The sequence below is a fragment of the Mus caroli genome, unplaced genomic scaffold (assembly GCF_978045245.1).
Source record: "Mus caroli unplaced genomic scaffold, Mus_caroli_1 scaffold_15, whole genome shotgun sequence".
In the NCBI taxonomy this organism is placed as follows: domain Eukaryota; kingdom Metazoa; phylum Chordata; class Mammalia; order Rodentia; family Muridae; genus Mus; species Mus caroli.
Window position 1 is genome coordinate 62,031,857 of NW_028227270.1, and position 20,483 is coordinate 62,052,339.

At 41.5% G+C, this 20,483-nt stretch overlaps 1 protein-coding gene across 5 annotated transcripts in view; it reads left to right on the forward strand.

The window, feature by feature from the left end:
• The window catches only part of Kif27 (kinesin family member 27), a 78,782-nt gene that overhangs the window by 42,735 nt on the left and 15,564 nt on the right, over positions 1-20,483 (forward strand). For all 5 annotated transcript variants that reach the window (XR_002379511.3, XM_021180420.3, XM_021180421.2 and 2 more), the window contains 2 exons: positions 1,330-1,443; positions 3,310-3,486. Coding sequence is in view for 4 of the 5 variants with exons in the window: in XM_021180420.3 (XP_021036079.1) it covers positions 1,330-1,443; positions 3,310-3,486 (291 nt within the window). In the remaining variant the exon portion in view is untranslated. The remainder of the gene's footprint in view (positions 1-1,329; positions 1,444-3,309; positions 3,487-20,483) is intronic.

Consider the following 20,483-nt stretch of genomic DNA (forward strand, 5'->3'; position numbering starts at 1 on the left):
ATCATAGTGTAAAATTTTTGTGGATAGAGGTTTGCCAAAGAGGCCATGACCCATAGGTTGAGAGCCACTGTTTTAACTGATTGAAGTCGGTAGATATAAAATTATCAGATGGGATTGCTATCTAAGTATCTAAACACTTTCAAGTTCTATACTTACCCATCATCAATGAGTAACAAATAAACCCATGTTTAACTAAATATCTGTTCACATCTTACTCTGAGGTCATAAATAGTTCTTAGGCCTCTGGAATAAAAAGGCCAGGTCCCTTTGGTCTCTTCCTCCCTGTATTTCTTTTCTGAGTTACCATATATGTGATCCATCTTATCCTTGGCCTCCTCTGGCCCGTGCTTCCCTTCCTGATCTCCAGGTTAGTGGCAGGGACAGTGTGAGCATGGTTTAGTCCTTATGATGCCAAGGGAATCGATAGAGCTGGAGATTGCTCTCTTCAAGGCCTTGCTCTGTCCCGTCTCACAAGGCTCTGCAGGCTTCCATTAAAAACAATGCTTATTTTTAATTTCATAAAAGTGGGTGTGTGTCTTTGCGTATGCAGATGAACACGTCTGCCCACAGCACTCAGCATGTCTGATCCCCTGGAGCTGGAGTGACAGGTGCTGTGAGCCACCACCTGACTGACTTGGCTTCTGGGAACCAAACTCAGATCTGCAAGATCAGCACACACGCTTAAGCCAGAATTATTCTGCACTGGAAATGTGCATTCTACTAGAATAAGTTTAGCCACACCCAAGGCAGGTAGACAGCATGGGTGATTGTGAGGGTCACAGTCTAGGAACGTGCTGATTTGTAACACAAAGAATGAAAAAAGGGCTCGGGCTGGAGAAATGGCTCAGCAGTTGAGAGCACTGACTGCTTGTCCAGAGGTCCTGAGTTTGAATCCCAGCAACCACATGGTGACTCACAACCATCTGTAATAGGATCTGATACCCTCTTCTGGTGCATCTGAAGACAGCAACAGTGTACTCACATATGTAAAATAAATAAATAAATCTTTAAAAAAGAGAAAAAGAAAAAAGGGCTCAGTTGAATCAGCAAACCCTGACTTCATTGCCTCCAGTGTAAGATGACCTCACTCTGTGACTTATTTTCACTCTTGTAACAAGGCATGTGAATGCTAAGAAAACCACTCCAAGCCTGTGGGTGTAAATTCAACAGAACACACTTGGCTCACATGTGGCTCTGGGGTCTAACCTAGCACAGATAAGGAAAGGGAATGTGGGAGAGAGAAGAGGGGAGAAAAGAGAAAGATAATTTATCTGCATATGTACTGAGAGACAGCAAATCGAATACAGCATCTTATCTCTCTGTGTCCAGGAGCTGCAGCTAAAAGCAGGTCAGGGAGAAGGTCTGAACCCCAAGGCTGAGGACCAGGATGGATTTAACCTGAACAGAAGAAAAAGTCCTTTCAGAAGTGGGGACCAATTCCAGGTCAGTCGGCTCAGTTCAGTGTTGGTGAGTGTCTAGACACAGGTTAAAAATAGCAGATTTGTGTCTCTAGCAGAGATGTAGCACAGGATAGCCTAGTTGGCCATCAATGGGAGGAGAAGCCCCTTGGTCTTTTGAAGATCATATGCCCCAGTACAGGGGAACGCCAGGGCCAGGAAGCAGGAGTGGGTGGGTTGGAGAGCAGGGGTGGGGGTATAGGGGGCTTTGGGGATAGCATTTGAAATGTAAATGAAGAAAATATCTAATAAAAAATAAAGTTGCTTTTTTTAGCTTTGCAAAAAAAAAAATAGCAGATTCTGAGTAAACTCTTCAAACATTAGATTTTTTTTGCCTGCTTATAAAATGTCCTATATTTCTTTCAAAACACTTTATTAAATTATTTCTCATCCAGAAATGTGTTATCTTTATATGTTGGCATGATTTATTGGAATATTATATGAAATCCATGTTTACTAGATATATTTATTCCAATAGAGACAGGTGTATTTCTAAAATCCAGAGCTCTCCATTCAAACAGAACCAAATTGTGTATGTACTATAACATATGAAAGAGTTTTAGTGTCATATTTAAAAAAAAAAAACTATAACCCATTAACTAATTTCAAAGGTCAAAGAAATTAAAAATATTTGAGAAAAAGAATACTTAAAATTATAATTATATTCAGAATACAAACACATCTATTTAAGTTTTGAAAAACATTATTTAAACTTTATAAATTTTATTAGTGAAATTTAGAGTATGGGTATATACCATTTTGCACTCTGAAATACTTTCAATGACTATAACTGTCTTTTTTCTCCTGGGAACCCCACTCACAGTTGTGAAATTTATAAAGGCCTCTTACTAAGGCTAAACTCAAGTATTCGAGCATTAACCGTGCCACTCCTGGCAATCGCAGAGCTGCTGCTACCGCAGACTTGAGTGTTGCTTGGGTTGCTAGTCCGGACAGGATCACCATCACAGGTCTGATGGGCTTTGCATCTCAGGCATACTTGCTTCCTTGTCCTGTTGTTGCTCTGTGATGGGGTCTCAGGTAAGCTCAGGACACCCTGGAATGTCCTGAACTTCTGATCCTCATACTTGCACTGGAGTGCTGGGCCGCAGGATGGGATTCCCTGTGTGCTTCCTCAGCGTCTGAGCAGACATTTCTAGGATTCTTTCATGGGGCCATGGAGGACTGGAAATTAGTCCTAAGCTGACTTTCTATTTATCTGTTGTTTTCATGACTTAATGTCATTTCAGTGTGCTTGTGACTGAGTGGATCTCAGTCATGTTTTTATACTTATACTTGCTTGTGGTGTTTAATAACACAATACTAATATACACACTTCTTACATCCTTCTATCCTTGTACTTTATTTTATAGTATTTGAAGTTGACAAGCTACAGGGTGGATTTGTTTTTTCATGGAGTATTTATTCCAGTGTTGATAGACTAGGGTATTTATTTACTTACTCATATGACCTTGTATCAGATGCCATCTGCAGGCCAGGCAGTAGCACAGAGATTAGCCACAGGGAGCTGACCTGCAGCAGGCTGACTTGCAGGCTGGAGAGAGCCTCCAGTGGAATCCTGGGGGAAGCATGGCCTCTCCACGTGGAGGTGGGGTTCCCAACCTGAGTTAACAGAGTGCTTTGTCAGCACAAATAGCTCAAGTGTAACACAGTGGGGTAATACAGTTTAAGTCCCTATAAGACAACACGCAGCATGTTAGGCAGAAATACCAGTCAGATGGCAACATGAATTGCTCTGATAGTTTTACTGTTTATTTTAAAGATTTTAGCCAGTTAAATGATGTGATTTTTATGGTAAGAGGAGAAATAAGTCACAGTATTTCTTTAAACATAGAAATTGGATGAGCAAAGGAAGTGGTTAGATGAAGAGGTGGAGAAGGTCCTGAGCCAGCGCCAGGAACTGGAAATGCTGGAGGAAGACCTGAAGAAACGCGAGGCCATCGTCTCCAAGAAGGAAGCCCTGCTTCAGGAGAAGAGCCTCCTGGAAAACAAGAAGCTGCGATCTAGCCAGGTACGGTGTCTGTCACTTCATCCTCTCTAACAGGTAAATCTGGAGCCAGATAGATGGCTGAGTCCCAGCATACTCGGTGGCTTCCAACTCCCGTCCTAAGAGCACTCTGGCCTGCTTGGGCACCAAGCATACACATGGCCCACAGACATACACTCAGACAGAACGCCTCTAAACATAAAACACAGGGAAATTAAAAGGTAAATTATAAACTTAGTCATTTCCTAAAGGTAAGTAAGGGCCAGAGTTTATATCTCAAGAACCCACATAAAAGTGGGGTCCTGAGAAGGTGGGGTGCTGGCCAGCTGATCTGGCCAAATCACTGAGTTCCAGATTTAATGAGGGGCTCTGTCTCAAAACCTATGTGAAAAAGCCATTGAGGAAGACACCTGATATTGATCCCTGGCCTTGAAACACATGCACACATGCGCATGTGCACACACACATACACACGGATTGGGGGAGGGGGAAATTGTTCTTACTGTGCACTGCTCCTTTATCAAATGCCTATCATCAAAGTGTTGCTGGGCTGAAGTAACACATTCAATCTTCCTTCAAATGTGACTTTTCATTAACTTTATATTGTGGTAAAATATATAGAACATAAAGTTGACCTTTTTTGTCTTTTTCTTTACTAGTGCCTTTATATAGCCTGGTCTGGCTGTGAACGTGGGTCTCACTCAGTGTCTGGTGCTAGGATTATAGGGATGTACCTGTGGTCATGGTCACTTTAAACTTTACTTTGAAAACTTTTTTTTTTGAGTTTACAATTCAGTGGCATTAATACTACAGTGTTGTATGACTGTCACAACTATATATTTCCAAAACTCTATTTCCCAAAGAGAAAGTCTATAAGCTTACACAGTAACTCCACCTCCTCTGTCAGCCTCCATTAGTAACTTCCGGGAGATTTCAGGTATGTTGTACTATGTGATATCTGATAGTGGACTTTGAGCTGGAAAATGTCTTCTATATGTCACCACCACCCAAAATCAGGAGTTACAGGATTCATGTAAAAGAGAAATTTGTAGAATGAAGATTTATTTTAATTATAAAGACTTGAGAAACATCATAAACATCTGAAAGCCAGTTAATTAAGTAGTTTTATGAACAGGTTTGTCTCTGTTTCAATTTTTTAAAAAGGAATCGTTGTAGAAGCAAAAGTAGCAGGAACTATTTCTTGACTTATCTGCGTGTATTTTTCACTAATTGCATCTGAAAATGAAGCTGACTTGCTCAGACTTGAAGATACACTTTCACTTAGATCTGGTATCAGACCCAGGCTGAGTCCACACCCGGGTCAGAGAACAAAGGGCCAGTGCCTGCCAGTAAGCACCTGCTCCCGGGGCTCTGAGTGATGGCGGTGTGCTCAGAACACTGCTGCACTAGGAGCTATATTTGCCTGTGCTGTGTCACCCCGTTTCTCAGTTCAGCTGGTCACTGAGCACAGAGCTTGGGCGGCCCCTCTGGGGACCATGATTGCATATCTAGACATCTTGCTTAAACTGTCCCTCAAAACATGGAAAATATCAGCAAAAGGTTATCAAATCATAATTAATTACAAATGAATAATAGAAGAAGCAACCTAGCCCTTTACAGTACATTCCATGTCTCAAGAGAAAGAAGAAAATAAACGGGTGTGGAGGGAAGCATTTGCTTAAAATATGTTTATTGATGAGCTGGAAAAAGAGAAAGCATTAAAAAGCTGCTTTCTGATTTTAGACAGTCGTAATTTTTTTAAAAAAATTGTTTTTTTTTTAAATTAGATACATATGTATATATGTCTGTGTGAGGGGTATGTGCAAGGGGTGGACAGAGAAAGAAGGTGTTAGAGCCCCTGGAGGTAGATGTGGGTACTCAGAACTTGAATGGTTTTAAGCACTGAGCGTCTTTCCAGCCTTGGGCAATATAATTTTAAGAACCAGACACACCCTGAGATGAGCAGGAAGTATAAATGAATGGAAACCGGCATACAACCTGCCTACCCGTGAGCAAACACATCCGGAGCAGGGAGGTCAAACAAGGGGAGAGAAGTGTGCGGCTGTTATCCCACATAAACAGGCCCCAGCATTTCAGGAGGGACCTGTTCTTGGACAAGGGGACATCGGCCATGCTTTCCACAAAGCTGAGGGAGCCTTGAGCTTTGCTTCTGCCCATTGGAACACGGCAGAAACGGTGAGAATTGGTTGGGTGTGTGCTCTCCAGAACTTACTGGTCAATTAAACATGAGAGCAACATGCCCTGGCTGCAAGGAGAACAGATGAGCACTCTCATTACTGTACATACCTGACGGGACCTCTGCTTCCCCAACTGGAAGCCCTAGAGCAAAGAACTGCGCTTCTCTCTGATAGCTCCCACATCCACTAGTGATGGCGGCTCACCTCCCCAGGATTTGGCTCATCGCTAACTGGGTTTTCTTATCCTGGAGCACTCAGAACACATCCTTCTTGGGCTGCAGCACTTCCGGCTTCACCATCTGTGAAATGGGAGAACACCAGCTACCTCACAAGAAGTTATTGAGACTGAAACGACCATGAATGGGGTAAGCACCTCTGACACTCGTTCCTGTCAGGATGTACTGTGCCATCATAGGCCAAAGGCAAGAAAGCCAGCTGAGAAGCTAGTGGATGGAACTAGAAAATATCATCCTGAGTGAGGTGACTCAGACCGAAAAGCCATGCTTGGTATATATTCACTTATAAGTGGATATTAACCATAAAGTACAGGATACCCATGCTACAATCCACAGACCCAAAGAAGCTAAATAACAAGAAGGGCCCAAGGGAGGATGCTTGAATCTCACTCAGAAGGGGACAGATGCCTAGCATGACTGTCCTCTGAGAGGCTTCACCCTGCATCTGACCGAAACAGATGCAGAGACCCACAGCCAAACATTAGATGGAGCTCTGGAAGTCTTGGGGAAGAATTGGGGGAAGGATTGAGGGACCCAGAGGGAATAGCATCTTCACAGGAAGACTAACAGAATCAACTAACCTGGACCGTTGGGGGCTCCCACAGACTGAACCACCAACCGAAGAGCATACATGGGCTGGACCTAGCTCCACACCCCATAAAAGCAAACTGACTCAAAGGCTATAGAAGATAAAATGACAAGGCACAATGGAGAGAGGGCCAGAATTCTAGACAGGACAAGAGAAAAGAATTAAGGCAAAGAAACACTTGAGAAGATCAACTCAACAGTAAAGCATTGCTTAGTATGCATGAAGCCCTAGACTTATACCTAGCAGAGAGAAGACGATGATGGGAACTTACCTAAGACAATACAAATCAGGTATTGTATTCAGAGTAATGAAGTAACACATCCCAATTTGATTTCTAAGATATAATACAAAAATAGTAGTTAAATATACTGAGTACTTGAGACTTGGCACTACCCTGGGGTTGGGTTTTAGCTCAGTGTTAGAGCCTCTGACTAGCAAGGGCAAGGCCCTGGGTTTGGTCCTTAGCTCTGCAGGAAAAGAAAAGAGTTGGCACTATCCTAAGGATTATAAATTACATTGATCAAACCTCAAAGAAAAAAAAAAAAAAAAAAGAATGAAAACCACCGTAATTCCCTGAAAATTTTAACAAATTGCAGACCTTATCCATTTGATTCTTTCTAGAAAAGAGGGCATTAAACGATTTCATTTTTCTAGTGTTTGAGGACTATTCATGCGACTTTGTATGATTCAGACAAGGACCATCCCAGGTTGAATACCTCTCTAAGATGACAGAAAAGAAAAATACATGTGTACAGTTAACTCAAGCCAAGCATGGTGTCAGCACTTGCAAACCTGAGATAAGGAAAGACTGGGAGCTCTGGGCCCACCTGGGCTACACAGGAATACTCTGCCACAAAAATAAAATAAAATAAGGTACAAATAAATAAATACAATTGAAGTATATCTCAGACCTGTCAGTAAGAGCCTGGCTGCAACCATTTTATAGTATATATATATATATATATATATATATATATATATATATATATATATGTGCCCAGAGGCCAGAAGAGAGTGTTGGCTCACCTGGGGTTAGAGCTACAGATGGAGAGCCACCTGATGTGGGTGCTGGGAACCAAACCTCAGCCTCTGTCCCACAGGAAGTGCGCTTAACTGCTAACTCATCGCTCTGCCCACTTGTGTTGTGTCCGGCCAGCAGATCACAGCCTGGGTTCTAGCCTGGAAAGGCATTTTGGAAACCTGGAAGAGAAGAGGGGCTAGGCGGCGAGAGAAAGAAATGTAGCTAAGACAACATTCTGATCAAAGCTCCATTTTTACTATTTCCAGACACTCAGTTATAAAGGAAGGGGGAGGGAACCCGATTTCCCGCCAAACAATCTCGGGGTCCAGTAGCAGGACGAACACGTGTGTGCCTCCAAGCAACAAAGCGACGGGGTTCAGCAGTAGGCGTGGCAGGACGAATGAGCAGGAAGCTCCACCCTTGAGCAAGCAGGTTCAAGCAGGTGGGGGAAGGGAGACCACATCTCCTCCCATTAGTTAACAAAAAAATTAAAAAAAGAAAAGGCTGGCCTGAGGCAGAAAAATTATCTATGTTCAATAGTTCTGCCTGAGTTCTTAGGGCTAAAGAAAAAACCTGTTTCTGTGGGATTCCCTAACTTTTCTATGGTAAACTGTATCTGGCTAAGACTGTCCTTATTATCCTAGTAAACCACTAACAACAGAATAGTGCTGGGCTGTAGGCTCTGACTTTATAATGCTAATTAGTGCTGAATAGGTAACTACCTGGTTGCATTTTAAGTAGGGCGTTGGAACCCTGGCTAAAGAATAGCACTGAGTTGATATTCCTCCGCAATTTTGGATGACAGGCAGGGAAACAGGGAGAAGGGGTAAGACCAGCTGGCTCCTTAGTACAAGGCCAATTGGCTTTTTTATTTGGGTGGGAGGCAGTGAAGGGCTTGCCCTTTCGACAGTACGGTCTCCAACCTCTCTCCCCCCTATTAATTAAGTCTAAATAGGCAACGCTTAACTGAGGTGATCAAATGATTTTCTTATCCGTAGATGAGTGGGCCTTTAACCTTGACTTGGGTGGACATTGACCAGATTCCTCCCGTGGGTTTTATAACGACCCACATCTGTGGCTCTTGGTATCTTTTGGGGAGGGGAGGCAGAGCCTTAGGTATTTTTGGTTTTTAGCTGGATTTAGATACCAACCTCTTTTAAATCAAGTGTGTCGCACAGGGAACTCAGAAACGGTCAAGCTGGACCTTTCCCCGCAGTAATCTTTTGTGCCAAGCGGTAGCCATACTGTATTCGTAAGATCACGAATCAGTATGTGCAGGTCTGAGTTCTGCGCAGTCTCTATAGGAGACTTGTCAACCTCAGATTTAGCAAGGCCTAGACAAGAATTATGTCATTAATAACACCACGAATTGTGGCTAAAATAGGAGCTGGAAGTCTTTCCTCCTCATCTGTTATTCCCAATAGCCTGAGGAACTAAGGACACCTTGCAGTAACAGCAAGGGTGAAAAGCCAGAGGCCACCTAAGGGACTAAGCCCGTCTATCAAAATAAGAACTAATTTCTGTAAATATTAGAAATTTTTACTTTTCTAGCTCTCTTGGTAAATTTAAATTCTATCTCAGACTGAAAGCCACGTGCTGGAATGTCCTTGGAAGGGAGTTAGCAGTAGTCACCTGTGTGCTCTTGGGGGAGGGGAAGGCACGCCTGTAGGTCCAGCTGGAGAATGTAGATTGACCTACTTGAAAAAAGAAAGAGATCTAGACAACGAGAGAGTAGCAATGTAAATTTTTTTTTTGGAGAAGTCTAGGTACTTTATTCAGTTGCAAATTGTAAGGCTAAGGCTAGTCTCCGGCCTCCTGTGCAGGAGCTGGCTCAGAGAGTAGCAGGAAAACAGCTTTTTTGGGAGCTTTAGTTTTCAGCTGAATTTTAAGCAAAAGAGGAATTTTAGTCTTCAAGGTGATACTTATAAGTAGATTTGGAATGTGCGTTCATCTGACTAATTAATCTCTCTGGCAGCCACTGTGCTCTATCTTTATCTCTTGAAAAAACACAAACCGAGCCCCTTCCCCAGATTAGAACCTGATCCTTTTATTCGTTAGTTAGGGGTCTTTTCATTTTATTAATCGATAAGAATTAGAAGTAACTGGATGCCAGTGGCTATCCGCTGTAGACTGACCTTTAATATCAGTTTGTAAAAAGTTTAGGACAAATAAGGTGAAGGCAAGATGAGCCTTTGGTGACCTTGGGGGATATGTTCTGAATTAACTTTGCTAGGTAATTTAGAATATAGGAATCTCTAATAATTGGACTGAATATTAGACCAGTCTAAGATTGAGTTAGAATGGCTGGTCACACTGAAGAAAAGTGAAAAATCATTATGACTCTATTAAATGACTAATTTTACTAAGTCTGAATATACAGTCTCTGATGTACTATTGCCATAAAGTTAAAAGGCTAGAAGTTAGTCTAAACTGGAAAAATGACAAGCAAGGATGGATCTAAAACATGAATTTAGCCGGGCGTGGTGGCGCACACCTTTAATCCCAGCACTTGGGAGGCAGAGGCAGGCGGATTTCTTAGTTCGAGGCCAGCCTGGTCTACAAAGTGAGTGCCAGGACAGCCAGGGCTACACAGAGAAACCCTGTCTCGAAAAACCAAAAAAAAAAAAAAAAAAAACATGAATTTAATCTTTTAGTCTTTTTAATCAGGACACTGAGTTAACTTACCTGTCAGCTTGGCACACGAATTACTAATATGCTTTTGCAGCGTTCTGTGGAGAGAACCGGTTTTTTCCTTTTTTAATAAGGTAGCTGTTTTAGGATCAATCTATAAGCCAATAAGTAGATCCTTTTAAGATACTAAAAAGCATTTATTAAATTTGACATTTTAATCTCAAAATTTGAAAATAAAGGTATGTTTTAAATAGTGTGCATGGAAATGCACTAAATAGTATATATGGGGATACAATTTCTCTCTTTTGTCTTTTAAGAGGTTAAAGTTTAAAATTTTACAATATCTAACCTTTTGAATTAATAACTTGTTGGACAAAACATTTTAAATACTTGGCTGTAAAGGGGCAGTGACTAATTGCACTTTCAATCATTTTTTTAAGGAACGGTTGTAACTAGAAAGCTTGAAAAGTTATTAAGAGTCACACGTGCATAATTTATTTATTAATTAGAAATATGTATAAGCAATTGCAAATTTGAGAATTAATAGTATCTGAGGGACGAACAATTTTAAGTAATTATGAGCTCAGAGATATAGCATTGACTATTAATATACAAATTAAGGTTTGATTGTTTAGCAATTTAAAACACCATCTACAGCACACAACCAGATTATTTGTGCTGGGAACAGGGGCAACTGTGTGTCTTAAGACTTTGCCCCACAGCAGCTAGTTGGGCCCACGTGGGCCAACGATCGGCTGGGAGGATGAGAAAAATGACTTTACAATAATGTTTTTTCTGGCCAAAGAATTGTCTTGGGCACAACTAATTTTTTAATTACCAATTAACAACAATTATAAAAGCTTTTTTAATTTTTTGTAAAACCTTTTGTAGTAAACTAAAACACTAAGTAATAAAAGGATACTGTCTCTGAATCTTTTGGGTGAGAGCAAGGATTTAAGGTAAACTTCTCTTGAGAAGCATTAGTTAATAAAATATTTTCCACTTAGGAAACAATATATACTGAAAGATTAAAACTTTTGGCTTCTTGTAAAGAAGCAGAAACAATAAAAATTTATCTTACATAATGTAAAGCTATATTAGCCATACCTAGAGGCAAAATTTCCTAGTGATTACCAGTTTACTAGAAGCAAAGATCTTTGAATTTAAGCATTATTTTAAACATCTGAATAGATCTGTAACACTGTTAAAAAGAAATTTTTTTGAACACAGGGAAAAACTTTTTTAGGCATTGTTTGCAAAACAAAAGAAAGGACACAAGCCGCTCTGGGGCTGCCCAGAGCCCTGTATTGACTCAAAGGTAAAATACTTTTTAATCTGAGCATCAACCTTAAATTTGCAATCAAACTGCAAGCTGCAGTCAATGGAACAATGGCAGTTTTAACCATAATTTTAAAGTTTTTTTGTGCAAGGTTAGGATAATACCTACAACTTTGGGAAAGCAAAACCTAAGTTTAAAACAATTTATCATCTTTAAAATCAATATTAGAAGCATTACTATCATATTACGAAGTTTGGATGTCAATACCAATGAATACCTATTAAAGCAAGCTTTAATGCTTTAATAAAGAGGCATTGCTTTAAATCTTATCTTAAATTTTACTATTTAGGATAGGAACCACATTAATCATTATCTAAACTAGAAATATCTTAGAGACCCAGCCTCTAGGGCTGCCTTAGGCCACGTGTCAGAAGGACTCTAAACTTGAGTTATCAAATTTAACATTAAACATCTGTAGCAATGTAACAATTATTAATCTTAACCAACAACTTATGAGCTGAATGTGAAAACATGCAGAGCACATTTTCAATAAAAAAGAACCAAATGAAGCAGTTAATTTTAGGCCAATCAGAGAATATTAATTTTTTGTAGCTACAATCATAGAATAAAAAAAGCACTTTACCATTGTCAAACACATTAATCATGAACCATTTATCAGATTTTTTACTCCGAAACTAAGAGGCTGTGCACTCGCTGCTTTTTCCTAAAATGAATAGTTTTTCCAGCAGGGTCCCTCCTGTCACATGTCTGGTTTTTGGCTGAAACACGTGGCAGCTCTTGGCTTTGCAGATAAAGTTTTTTATACCATCTTTATTATCCAACATAAAACATAGAACATTCATTCATACAGACTGGACACGAACATACATGAATACGAGAACAGATTGGTGCACCAGACATTAAACAAGACACAAAAAGGGGGCAGAGTACTCCTGCTATTTGGGACAATTTCCTCCCTCATGATGCAGTTTTTATAACTGCGGCAATACGCCTGATTATTAATTTCCTTTTAATAAACCCTTTCCTTTCTCACACCTAACAATGTAGCTTTTTCGAGCCACGGCCTACCGCCTGTGCCTAGCTCCTCTTAAGCTTCACTGCTGAACCTAAGTGAACCAGCACTCGGGTTTAACGCTGTCTCAGCTTAGCCCATACCTTCTCCGGTATGAATTTCCTTTATCCTTTAATTATTCCATGGAGCTCCAAACCAGCAGTGTCTCTTCCAAAAATCCTTTGCCGTTTCTCAGCCCCTCGTTGGGCGCCAAATGTTGTGTCCGGCCAGCAGATCACAGCCTGGGTTCTAGCCTGGAAAGGCATTTTGGAAACCTGGAAGAGAAGAGGGGCTAGGCGGCGAGAGAAAGAAATGTAGCTAAGACAACATTCTGATCAAAGCTCCATTTTTACTATTTCCAGACACTCAGTTATAAAGGAAGGGGGAGGGAACCCGATTTCCCACCAAACAATCTCGGGGTCCAGTAGCAGGACGAACACGTGTGTGCCTCCAATCAACAAAGCGACAGGGTTCAGCAGTAGGCGTGGCAGGACGAATGAGCAGGAAGCTCCACCCTTGAGCAAACAGGTTCAAGCAGGTGGGGGAAGGGAGACCACACACTTGTAAGTTGTGATCTCTTGAATATTCCACCTAAAACACAGCAGAAAAAGGAAAAAAAAAACCCACATTAATAGTAAAGATATTTGAGCCTTAGAAAACAATCAGGAAGCCGGGCGTGGTGGCGCACGCCTTTAATCCCAGCACTCGGGAGGCAGAGGCAGGCGGATTTCTGAGTTCGAGGCCAGCCTGGTCTACAAAGTGAGTTCCAGGACAGCCAGAGCTATACAGAGAAACCCTGTCTCGAAAAAAAAAAAAAAACCAAAAAAAAAAAAAAAAAAAAGAAAACAATCAGGAAAGTGAAAAGATAGCTTAAGGAGTGCAGGAGACTACTTGGAAACTTTATCTGATAAGAGATTGAGACTCCAGAGAGTTAAGTTGTATAATAAAAGGATAGCCCGCCTGCTACTCTAGCACTCGGGAGGTTGAAACAGGAAGATTATATAGCACAAGTTTGTCTAAAAGAAAAACAAAATAAAAGGACCTAATTAAAGAGCAAAGGATCAGCCGGGCGTGGTGGCGCACACCTTTAATCCCAGTACTCCCGATCAGAATCGAGATCTCTGAGTTGGAGGCCAGCCTGGTCTACAGAACAAGTACCAGGACAGCCAGGGCTACACAGAGAGACCTTGTCTTGAAAAACAAAAAGTCATAAAGGGCAAAGGATCTGAAAAGACTTTTCTCCAAAGAATATATAACAGTGACCAGTGCCCATGTAAGAAGGCTCTCAGGGTAATCAATACAGAGCGAAACCTTACACAACCTCCTGCTCCTTGTGATGTCCGGCTGTAATTAGGAAGCCAGGTTAGAAGTGTTGCCAGGGGATGGGAACTGGTATTACCTTGGATGACTGTCTCGGAGTTCCTCCAGAGGGTAAATACTCAGATATGTTGTTAGCCAGCCATTCTTCAGGCATATATTCAAGAGAACTAAAAGTATATGCCCATATAAAAACCTCAAGGTTTATAAAACAGCTAAGTAATAATAACACCACAAGTGTTCATCAGCTGATAAATCAATAGACTGTGACATATTGGGGATTGGTATTAGAAAGCAATGGGTCATTGCTATCTGCTACAATATGAGGGGGCTTAAAAATGCATGGTAGTGAAATAAGCTAGTCACAGTATGCATTGTGTGACACCATCCTGAATAGGCAGGTCCAGAGGAAGCAGAAGAGCCTAGGCTTGGGAAGTGGGGTGAGGATGGGAAAATGGAGGGAGGGACTTAATGGGTTTCCAACGGGTGACAAAAAGACTCTAAAATTGATTATGGCTGTATAATTCTGAATATACTAAAACCCTTCACCATACTTTAAATAGATGAATTATATCACACATGAACTGTATCTTATTCAGAATAACTGTAAAGTCAGAACATGACCCAGCAGAGCCTAAGTGAGACCCCAAAATTCCTGAGCTGGAAACCAAGCAGGGGAGTGGTGTTGAGGCTGGAGAGTTCTATAGACGGTTAAGGACACGCCTTTACATGAAGGACAGCTGTGGTGACCTGCAGGTCACTTAGAACCTCATAAGGCAAGCAAGCGGGAAGCAGGAGGGAGGCCCAGGATGGAAGCAGGGCACCGTGGGCAGTTGTCTTTTCTCACAGGATGCTTTGTTTTCATGAGAGGGTAGGGATTAGTCAGAATGCCCCACATAAGGAATGCGTGGAGGTCCACATGCAGGCTCTGAGGCCTCTGTTTCCTAAGCCTGGCTTGGACACAGACCACATGCTGTCAGCCGCTTTACCTATCAGCCGTTTTCCAGCCTAGTGCATGACTCTTAAATGCTACCAACATTGCCTGGCATGGTGTTCCATGCCTTCTATCCCAGCACTGGGGAAGCAGAGTTCTGTGAGTTTAAGGCCAACTTGGTCTACATAGTGAGTTCCAGGCCAGCCATGGCTACATAGTTTTCTCAAAAATAAAAGCAAACTCACCAATGTTTAAAACAAACACTTCAACTGAAGGAAAAAAGGAACTGGCAGATATGAAGACTAGAATGTTGCGGCCTGCCCGCAGTCCACAACACGAACGGTTCAACTGAGAATGGCAGTTCGAGCTGAAAAGAGAGGAATCTAGACGGGGCGGAAGAAAGAATGGAGCTAAGACAACATTCTGATCAAAGCTCAATTTTACTATTTCCAGACACTCAGTTATAAAGGAAGGGGGAGGGAACCCAATTTCCCGCCAAGTAACTCAGGGTCCAGTAGCAGGACGAACACGTGTGTGCATCCAGGCAGCAAAGGCAGGGTCCAGCAGTAGGCGTGGCAGGACGAATGAGCAGGTAGCTCCACCCTTGAGCAAGCAGGTTCCAGGCTGGGGGAAGGGAGGCCACATCTCCTCCCATTAGTTAACAAAACAAACAAACAAACAAAAAAAGAGGCTGGACTGAGGCAGAAAAATTATTTATGTTCAATAGTTCTGCCTGAGTTCTTAGGGCTAAAGAAAAAACCTGTTTCCGTGGGATTCCCTAACTTTTCTAATGGTAAACTGTATTTGGCTAAGACTGTCTTTATTATCCTAGTAAACCACTAACAGAATAGGCTCTGACTTTATAATGCTAATTAGTGCTGAATAGGTAACTACCTGTTTGCATTTTAAGTAGGGCGTTGGAACCCTGGCTGAGTTTAACTAAACGAATTTAGAATAACACTGAGCTGATATTCCTCCGCAATTTTGGATGGCAGGCAGAGAAACAGGGAGAAGGGGGTAAGACTGGCTGGCTCCTAGTACAAGGCCAGTTGGCTTTTTTTTTTTTATTTGGGTGGGAGGCAGTGAAGGGCTTGCCCTTTCGACAGTAAGGTCTCCAACCTCTCTCCCCCCTATTAATTAAGTTTAAATAGGCAATGCTTAACAGAGGTGATCAAATGATTTTTTTCATCCATAGATGAGTGGGCCTTTAACCTTGACTTGGGTGGACATTGACCTGATTCCTCCCGTGAGCTTTATAACAACTCACATCTGTGGCTCTTGGTATCTTTTGGGGAGGGGAGGCAGAGCCTTAGGTATTTTTGGTTTTTAGCTGGAGTCAGATACCAACCTCCTTCAAATCAGGTGTGTCGCACAGGGAACTCAGAAACGGTCAAGCTGGACCTTCCCTCCACAGTAATCTCCTGCGCCAAGCGGTACCCATACTGTATTCATATGATTATGAATCAGTAGCGCAGTTCTGAGCGATGCGCGGTCTCTATATGAGACTTGTCAACCTCAGATTTAGCAAAGCCTAGACAAGAATTATGTCAGTATTAACACCATGGATTGTGGTTAAAATAGGAGCTGGAGGTCTTTTCTCCTCATCCCTGTTATTCCCTAGCCTGAGGAACTAAGGACACCTTGCAGTAACAGCAAGGGTGAAAAGCCAGAGGCCAGCTAAGGGACTAAGCCCATCTCTATCAAAATAAGAACTAATCTCTGTAAATATATGAAATTTCTACTTCCCTAGCTCTCTTGGTAAATCTAAATCTTATCTCAGACTGAAAGCCACATGCTGGGATGTCCTTGGAAGGGAGATTAGCAGTACCACCTGTTTGCTCTTAGGGGCGGAGAATGTGAATTGACCTGCTTGAGAAAAGAAAGAAATCTAAACAATGAGAGGGTAGCAATGTAAATTTTCTGTTTGGAGAAGTCAAGGTACTTTATTTAGATGCAAATTGTAAAGCTAAAGCTAATCTCCGGCTTCTTGTAGGGGAATTGGCTCAGAGGAAAACAGCGTTTCTGAGAGGTTCCACTCCCAGCTGAATTCTAAGCACAAGAGGAATTTTAGTCTTTAGAATGATACTTACGAGAAGAGACAGAATCTGTGTTTACCTGACGAATTAATCTCTCTGGTAGCCACCGTGCTCCATCTTCATCTCTTGAAAAAACACAAACCGAGCCTCTTCCCCAGATTAGAACTGGATCCGGACCCTTCCATTCATTAGTCAGGGTGTCCTTCCATTTTACCAATGCATAAGAATTAGAAGTAACTGGGTGCCAGTGGCGTTCCGCTGCAGACTGACCTTTAATGTCAGTTTGCAAAAAGTTTAGGACAAATAAGGTGAAGGCAAGATGAGCCTTTGGTGACCTTGGGGGATATAGATGCCCCTCTTTTGTTTTAAAAAGCCAATTCTTTAAGGTGCTATGAGCACGTTCAACTATTCCTTGTCCCATGGGGTTGTAAGGAATTCCAGTTTTATGTTTGATACCGAATTCTTTACAGAATGCAATAAAGATTTTACTAGAATAAGATGGCCCGTTATCTGTCTTAATAAGCTTAGGCAACCCCATGGTATTAAAGGCTTGTAGGCAATGATCAATTACGTTTTTTGAAGCCTCTGAAGCTTAATCTCAAACTCTAACTCGCTTAGCCGTGTGTCCCTATGAGTAGCACCTCCCGAAGTGGTGACTATAGGTGAAGCGGGAGATTCGCAAGAGGACCAATTCTCATTAAGGTAATGGGCAATTCCTCTATCTGAGTGATTTTTGTTAAAATTCAGTCCATCATCAGAGTTTCCACATTTATCAATTTTTGAGTTAAGAAGATCTTTTTCTGAGGAGGCCTTCTCTGATAGGCACTCCTCCTGAGATACCACAAGCTCCGCCTGAGGGCAATTTAGCCCTGGAGAAGTTGCATCTTTTATAGCATCATTTACAAGCGCCCAGAGGCCTAGGGTAAAATTATCTGTCTGAGCGATATTCAAGGCCTCACCAACTTTCTCCCAGGTTCCACAATCTATCATTTCTTCTTTCTTGAACCATGGACAACAGCTATCTATCTTATCTAAAAAAATTCTTACTAATTGTACTTCAAGCCTTACTCCTCTGGCCTGAAACAACTCCTGAAAACTAAAAACAACCGCCTGATCCATGACTTTAAACCCTTCCTTCTTCCACCTAAGCAGCTTTCTAAAAAGCTGCGGCACACCGCCTGTCTCCGTATCTAGTTCCGATTAACGAACTGCTGACCCAAGCAGAAACAGTGTTGGGTTAGCACTGATTCAAACTTGATTCGTATCCTACCGCATCCTCAGCAACACTTTACAAAACTGAAATTTTAGGCTAGCGCTAGCATGTGTACCTGTCCGTTGCTCCGATGCTCCGATACGAAGATCCTTTCCTTTCTTGTGGAGCTCCACACAGCAGTCGTTTCTCTTAGCATCCCTCTGCCATTCTTCAGGTCCCAGTTCTGGCGCCAACTAGAACAAGAAACTGAAAAAGAAAAAAAAGAAAAGAAAAAAGAAAACCTTGAGTAAAGACTTGTATCTTCAATGTGGTAAAAAAAAAAAAAAAAAAAAAAAGAAAGTTCTGTTGTCATGAAACAGGAAGTACAGGTCATTAATGACATAAAAGAACTATTAGGAATTGAAAGGGTAAACAGAAAAAAATTATTTGAGTGTAAATTAAAAGAAAACTCACTAGAAAATAAAAAGTGAAATATCTCAAATAAATCTGAAATTCTGAAATACAAATAGGAAATCCAGAATGAGAAAACAGGAGATATCAAACACATGGTGTAAAAAGTTTCCAGGCCTGGGGAGATGCTCAATAGTGAAGAAGCCGTGTGGATCTTGCAGAGGACTTGGGTTCCATTCCCAACAGCCACATGCTGGCTCACAGCCAGGGAACTTCCCTTCTAGGGCATCCTGTGCCCTTATCTAACCTCCTTAGGAACATAAATGCTACACACACAGGCAAAATACGAATTCACATAAAATAAAAATAAATCTTAAAAAGAAGAGCTTCTCAATACAGCACAAGAGTCTAGACTGAAAAAGCAATCAAGGGCCCCGCCCAGTGAGAGCCCAAGGCAAAGCACTGGGAAAGGTTTAGATGGAAAACCAGATCTTCAGTACCTCCAGATAGAAGGAACTGGGTCACTTATCAATCTAGGCACCAGAGCAGCACTAGTCTTCTGCTTCCTTCATTGAAAGTTAAAAGATCCGAAGCCGGGCTGGTGAGATGGCTCAGTGGGTAAGAGCACCCGACTGCTCTTCCGAAAGTCCAGAGTTCAAATCCCAGCAACCACATGGTGGCTCACAACCATAATGAGATCTGGCGCTGTCTTCTGGAGTGTCTGAAGACAGCTACAGTGTGCTTATGTATAATAAATAAATAAATCTTTAAAAAAAAAAAAGATCCGAAGCCATCTTCAGATTTATGAGGCAAATTATTTCAAGTAAAAATAAATAAATAAATAAAAGCCTCTTCTTAGCCCTAATTCATGTGAAAGCAGAGTATTTCCTGTGGAACCTGCCTCGGGAAACTGCTGGGGCATGTGCTTCAGGAGCCTGAGTGAGCACCACTCAGTCTGAAGCCGGGACAGCACGGGCATTCCCCATGAGCCCCCAGGAGAACGTCAGCTTGAGCAGGATCTGCAGTGCGGCAGCTCCAGGTGAGAGGTTTCAAGAAAGAAAGACACTGAAATGTCTCAGTGGGTGAGGATGCTTGTCACCAAATTCAGTGTGTCGCCCAGAGCTCACATGGTGGAGGTGGAGAAGGAAGTCTATAAGTTGTCCTCTAACTTTCATACTTACGATGTGGCATGTGCACGCATGCATGCACACACACTAAATAATGCTAAACTCAAAAGATTATTGAAAATGTTTATTGCTGACTTTGATTAAATGAACAAAGTATGAGATTTTACAGTTTTATTGGAGAAGAATTAGCTATCAGGTACAAAAAAGATGTATCAAGTAGAAGTATGATCATTTTTATAGATACATCAGCTGTGAAATCAATGGTTACACATTCATAATGAGCTAAATGACTACTGACTTAGCCAAAAGCTCTATGGTAGCTCACAGTGGGAAGACAGAGGAGGGGAGGGGCTCCCGCAGTACACAGTACCTGAGACTGAACCAACTCAAGTGGCTAAGGAGACTCGGCTTGGGGAATGGTTCTCCTCTTTATTATATAATAAACTTTATAATAGTTTACATGTGTGTTAGAAACCATATGGAAGTACATAACAATATTTTAAGTTATAATGAACATCTCCATAAGTCTGACCAGAATCTTGTATTTTCTGACCCTAATAAGAATAAAAAAACTATGCTGAAAAACACCAAATATTCTTAAGAAATTATAACAGTTTTACCATGTAATGAGTGAAGGAATAAAATAATAAGAGAAAAAAGAAAATTACCTCAAGGTTTTGAAAGAGTCTAAGTGTTTTACCTGCACTGTGTGTGTGCAGTGCCCAAGGAGGCCAGAAGGGCACCAGACCCTCTGGGACTGGAGTTAGACTATTGTGAGCTGCTGTGTGAGTGCTGGGAACGGAACCCTAGTGCTCTCAAGCACTGAGCCACCTGTCTGGTCCCCATAACTTCAAATAACATTTAAGATTTTAGTTAATGAACTCCTTTAGAAAGTTTTATAAAAGATAAAAATAGAAAAAGGAAATTTTTAGAAACTTTAGAACATCAATACATCAATAAAATACTAACTGGTTGTAT